The 5750-nt window shown below is 43.1% G+C and overlaps 1 protein-coding gene across 1 annotated transcript; it reads right to left on the reverse strand.

Moving 5' to 3' along the window:
• Window positions 1–850: 850 nt before the first annotated feature.
• On the reverse strand, window positions 851–2004 carry LOC123439610 (lachrymatory-factor synthase-like). The gene has a single exon (XM_045116301.1). The coding sequence runs from the start codon at window positions 1752–1754 to the stop codon at window positions 1149–1151; it is 606 nt and encodes a 201-aa protein (XP_044972236.1). The 5' UTR covers window positions 1755–2004; the 3' UTR covers window positions 851–1148.
• Window positions 2005–5750: the final 3746 nt, after the last annotated feature.

The following is a 5750-nucleotide window of genomic DNA, read 5'->3' on the forward strand; positions in this document are numbered from 1 at the left end:
TATTGTGAGAATTTATTGTTTGTAGATTGTAACCTAGTGACGTTGAAATAAAACTCCCTTTTCACAGAAGACAAAAAGATGATAAAGGCTGCAGATTCTATGGCAAATTATAGCCATATCAAGTCTTGTGATGGAGTGTGAATGAGCAAATGTCCTTCATATTGTGAGAATTTATTGTTTGTAGATTGTAACCTAGTGACGTTGAAATAAAACTCCCTTTTCACAGAAGAAAAAAAGATGGTAAAGGCTGCAGATTGTATGACAAATTATAGCCGTATCAAGTCTTGTGATGGAGTGTGAATGAGCAAATGTCCTTCATATTGTGAGAATTTATTGTTTGTAGATTGTAACCTAGTGACGTTCAAAAAAAGATGGTAAAGGCTGCAGATTGTATGGCAAATTATAGCCGTATCAAGTCTTGTGATGGAGTGTGAATGAGCAAATGTCCTTCATATTGTGAGAATTTATTGTTTGTAGATTGTAACCTAGTGACGTTGAAATAAAACTCCCTTTTCACACAAGAAAAAAAGATGGTAAATGCTGCAGATTGTATGGCAAATTATAGCCGTATCAAGTCTTGTGATGGAGTGTGAATGAGCAAATGTCCTTCATATTGTGAGAATTTATTGTTTATAGATTGTAACCTAGTGACGTTGAAATAAAACTCTCTTTTCATAGAAGAAGAAAAAGATGGTAAAGGCTGCAGATTGTATGGCAAATTATAGTCGTATCAAGTCTTGTGATGGAGTGTGAATGAGCAAATGTCCTTCATATTGTGAGAATTTATTGTTTGTAGATTGTAACCTAGTGACGTTGAAATAAAACTCCCTTTTCACACAAGAAAAAAAGATGGTAAAGGCTGCACATGCTCTGAGCACATTTGCATATATTACGAGTAATATCATACAGTTATTCCCGGTACAGCTGTATATAGGGGTACTACTGCCGCACTGTAGTAAACGGTACGTACGCGCACATACATAACGGCAAACCAACAAAGGCCCAGAACAGAACAAAGATAAAATATCATCCGACAACGTAGTACCGCGAGAAAGGAACGAGACCATCACAACCAAACATACGTCGCCGGTACGTGCGCACAGAGGTGGAACCGGGCCTGGCATGCACATCGAGTGCTCGGAGCTCGATCAGGCCGCGATGGAGTTGTCCAGCTTGAGCTCATCGGCGGCCTCCAGCCCCGCAGTCCCGGCGGCGGCGACGGCACCGCGCGCGGATATGAGGTGCCCGTGCACGCGTGCGGCCATGCCGTCGAGCCCGGCCTGCAGCCGCGCCTCGAGCGCCTCCTTGGGCGTGCCCCGCACGGGCTCGCACTCGAACTCCCACCGCAGCTCGCACCCGCCGGCCGCGGCGGGGACGACGCGGAACACGGCGAAGAAGGCGCCGAAGCCCATGTTGTTGTCGTTCATCTCGTAGCGGAAGAAGCGGCGGGCCTGGTCGTGCTCGAGGAGCGTCTCGTGCGCCCAGTCGGCGGGCGTCCCGTCGGCGGGCGGGGTGCCCTCGCAGTACCGGACGCACCCGGGCGCCGCCGCCGCCGCCGCCGCCGCCGCGCCGGAGGACGCCAGGCGGCACACCGCCACGCGCGGGTGCCACTTGTGGAACGCCAGGAAGTCCGACAGCAGCGCCCACGCCTCGTCCGCCGTCGCCGCCGGCACCGGCGACACCGCCCGGCCCTCCCACTCCCACGCCGTGCGCTGCGGCACAGCGGCGGCTTCACCAGCGGTCGGCACGTCCATGGACGACGGAGCCCCTTGGCAGTCTTTTCGGAGCTGTGGTATAGGACACAGTACGAGGCAAGTAGTGAGTGTGGGCGTATGGTGCCTCGCTGTGATGTCTGAGGTGCAATTTATAGATCAGCGCGCGCTCGGCTCGGGGTTTTGGATTCTGGCAGCCCGGGTGGGCATAGGTGCAAAAAATTCCTTTTTGCGGGGAAGATAGGTGCACTTGTACGGCTGACACGATGTTTGTGGCCATTTCCATTCACTTGGATATGGATTAGATTAGTGTCCATTTCATCAATAAATTTTTGTTTTTATTTCCAAGTCGAAGATCTGCGCCACTGAATTCAGTGTTAATAAACGTCTTATATTTTTATACGTGGAAGTACATTTTGTAACCCTTCCTAAAAAAAATTAAAAAAATCTTAGCAGTTCAAGAAGTAGAGAATACATATTTATATTGCTCAAAATAAATGTCTTTGTTGTTTGAGAATGCTTCTCACCCTCCTTCCTTGCGGCTAAGATATCGATAAGCCCAAGACTGTCTTCGCAAAAAAAAAAAAAGATAAGCCCAAGACTGGTGAGTTGGACTTCTAAGTGCGAGTCATCATCCATAGAATTAACTAGATGATACCCCGTGTGTTGTTAGGGGAATTGGTTGATAATATAACAACCAAACATAAAACACATATTTGATATGTATATTTGTAATAATATTTATTGAATATAAGTAGAATAATTAACTAAAAACTTTTTTTCATGCATAGTTGAATGTTGTGTATTGAGATTAGGCTTATCCCATTTATAATTGTATGGTTAAGTGACATGTTTGCATGCTAAGATAAATAAGTTAGTGGGGATGTCTCTTAGGTATATAGGATTCTAGATATAGCCAACTTGGTGTACCATAATACTTGAGTGAAGGAGTTCGAGATGTAGTCTCAAGAACTATTTGGTTTTATTCAAAACCTTCATCTCAAATTCCATCTTGTATATGATCACGTGGTTCGTCATTTTAGGAGTAATCCTTGTGTATGACGTACACACATTGGTAATCATCATTGTAGGAGTAGTCCTTGTCTATAAGGAACTCACTACGTCGGTTGTACCAAAATTTACCGACAACAATAAATCATGTTGTGACTTATTGACTTTACACAATATATGTTGCATTTGCATTTCGATTCGGATTGAGATTCATTCGGGGACCATACATATCTGAATCTAGTGATCCACATGAATATGTGGTCACTGCATCTATCAATTGCATAGGTAGATGACTTTGGGATGCCAATGATATATGTATTGAAAAAGGAGGACTTCACTCATGTCTGGAGAGCCGTCACGGATGTCTGCGGAAATTCGACCTTATGCTACAAGCCTTGCTTCCTCACCACCTTGTTGTTATCATTCTGTTACTAGAAGAAAACATATTGAATCCCATATATGGAATTTGTTTGGAAGAGCTAGGCTACTTTTGCTGGAATTGCGCCCTTCAATAGTTTCGGTCCAAGTGAGTGGTTTACACTTTGCCATGGCCATGGTCTTTGGATTTGAATCATTGTGAAGGTTGTTTGCATTCATATAAGATAAATGCTTGTCAACGGTTGTAGGCTTTTGTTATATGAATCTCCAGAATCGATATGGTTGGAGGAAATCGCATGCACCCATGATGATTCTTCGTGATTTCCCAATACACGTGAGTCTCGGTGTTCCGATGTCCCAGCCAGTGTGTGCAAGCTCGATCTGGGTGGTGGAGGTTTCCCTTCCACTAGGTGTATACTAACCATTAGGTGTTTGTCAATGCTAGGTTAACTTTCATTTACTAACTCACAGGATTTCGTCTCAATTTCCTTTATTGCTTGTGGGAAGCTAGATCCTGGTTACAGACCGTACTACTCCCCCTCTTCTCAGGAATAGGGAGTTGAGTGGTTTTTATTGGTACCTCCATCTTTCGGGAGCATTACTAGTCGGATTTAAGGACTTTATAACACATTTTAGACCAGTAAATGGATCTGGCATGATATTTGCATTTTTTTTGCATATTTGTGAATGTTAAACATAGATTTCAAATTCTTTTATACGTGGATATGTGGTAGGGAACGTGTAATCTCAATTGGTTTTCTAGCATTCTATGTGGTACATGAATTCTCCCCCTAATGCCCGGAAATAATCCATCCTTCAATATAGCAATCAACATATTGGGCTATGAATTAACCCCATATGAGGGGTTCAAGGTACTTTGTGACCGACGGAGATCTGTACCCCACATAAATCCCTATTCTATGGGCCCATTGATGTATGTAGCGGTGGTGAGATCGGTACGCGTGTAGCGCTTCCGAACTTATGCATATGGGAAATGCTAGGAGGACTTGCACGTATCAATCGCAGAGGGGAAGTACTGCGATAAGCGGTTAATCAGTCAATAGTGTGTAAAATTGTATGACTCCAACGTGACATTGGTAAAGTGCATTTCATCAATAAAGGCCTTTCGATGAGTTTGGTCTTGTTATTTAGGGATTCAACCAAACCAATTTGATCGTGGATATACGGAACAGAGTGTTGAATTTCAATCCCGAGGGCCATGCAATATTCATGGAAAGTACGTGAGGAGAATTCTACAGCATTGCCCATGTGAATTGTCATCCCCACATCAGACGTTGACGGCTCTAGTGCGGAACACGGGAGAAGGTCGGTTGTCTTCACGATCAAGAGCCACTTTGAACGTAGGATGTAGCTTTGAGGTTCTAGAGACCGAGATATCCGAGGAGGACGGGAGTGCACACATTTTCTACGCCACCAAGCATTGGCTCCATTTCACACAGTCTCAGCCTCCCCGGTGAAAGTTGCCTTCGAATCATGCATGTCACCATGACATACCATTTGATTCTAGCAAACTACAATGATGGGAATCAAAGGTGGAGGCGTACTATGGTGGTGAAAAGGGGGTTAATGTAGAAAAAAAATAAAACAAACGATTATTTGCAAGCCCCCCTTTTCATCACATTGCATCTTATATTTTTGTGCTCTTGAAAAAAATAGTCAAATTTTTTGAACATTAATAATTTTAGTCCATATCTAAAAAAATATTTTATAAAAAAGAAACAAAATTTAGTGTGCCATGGTAGTTACGCAGTTCTTTTTTGTAGGTCTGGCTCTATGCCTATTACACATCCCTCGCCTTCTTTTGCAACATGATCAACTCAGTGCGTGTCCTATTCTGCTTCATTGTTTGCTTGCTTGCAAGGACATGACTGAAGACGATGCATTCGGTGTGGTCTAATTGATCGTCAAACACGACTGTAAAATTGCAGGAGTTATGCCACATTTTATAGATGGTGGCCTCTTTAATCTGTAATATGCCAATGGGAAATTCTTTTTATTGAACATTATCTGGTTAAGGTACGAAACATGAAACGCTTGCTTTCAGCCTTTAGCAAATGTCGGGTCTTAAATTTAACTTCCATAAAAAAAATATTCTTCTTTAGAGAAGACGGCAAGGCGAGGGCTGATTACATTGACCTATTTGGTTGTGCGCAAGGCCATTTCCCCATTTAAATTCTGGATTCCGGGTCATTATGAGTGTCCCACTAATGCGGAATGTAAACAAACAGAAGAGTGCTTCGACAAAAGGTTGAGCAGTTGAAAAAACAAGTTGCTCTATGTTGGAGGGTGGCTGGTTTTGATCAATCATGTCCTTACAAATATGGTTCTTTATATGCCTTTTCTACATCCCCATAAAGATCTTGCAAAGGCTAGATTATTTCAAATCTAGATTCTTCTGGAAAGAAGACAGTGAAAAGAAAAATTACACGCTAGGCAAATGAGTGTGGTTGTTGGTCAAGAGACCAACATGGCATTGGCAATCATGTCTTGAAGGTAAATAGTAACACCTTACTTAGTAAATGGTCGTTCAAAGTACTTACCAAGAATAGCATCTGCCAAACCTTTTTGCACAATAAGTACCTAGAAAATACCTTATGTCTCGGGCCTATTGAAAACATGTCGACTCAC

This window comes from Hordeum vulgare, chromosome 3H (assembly GCF_904849725.1).
Source record: "Hordeum vulgare subsp. vulgare chromosome 3H, MorexV3_pseudomolecules_assembly, whole genome shotgun sequence".
NCBI lineage: Eukaryota > Viridiplantae > Streptophyta > Magnoliopsida > Poales > Poaceae > Hordeum > Hordeum vulgare.

Coding starts and splice junctions, on each gene's coding strand:
- LOC123439610 (XM_045116301.1), bottom strand. CDS start 1,754: ATGGACGTGCCGACCGCTGGTGAAGCCGCCGCTGTGCCGCAGCGCACG.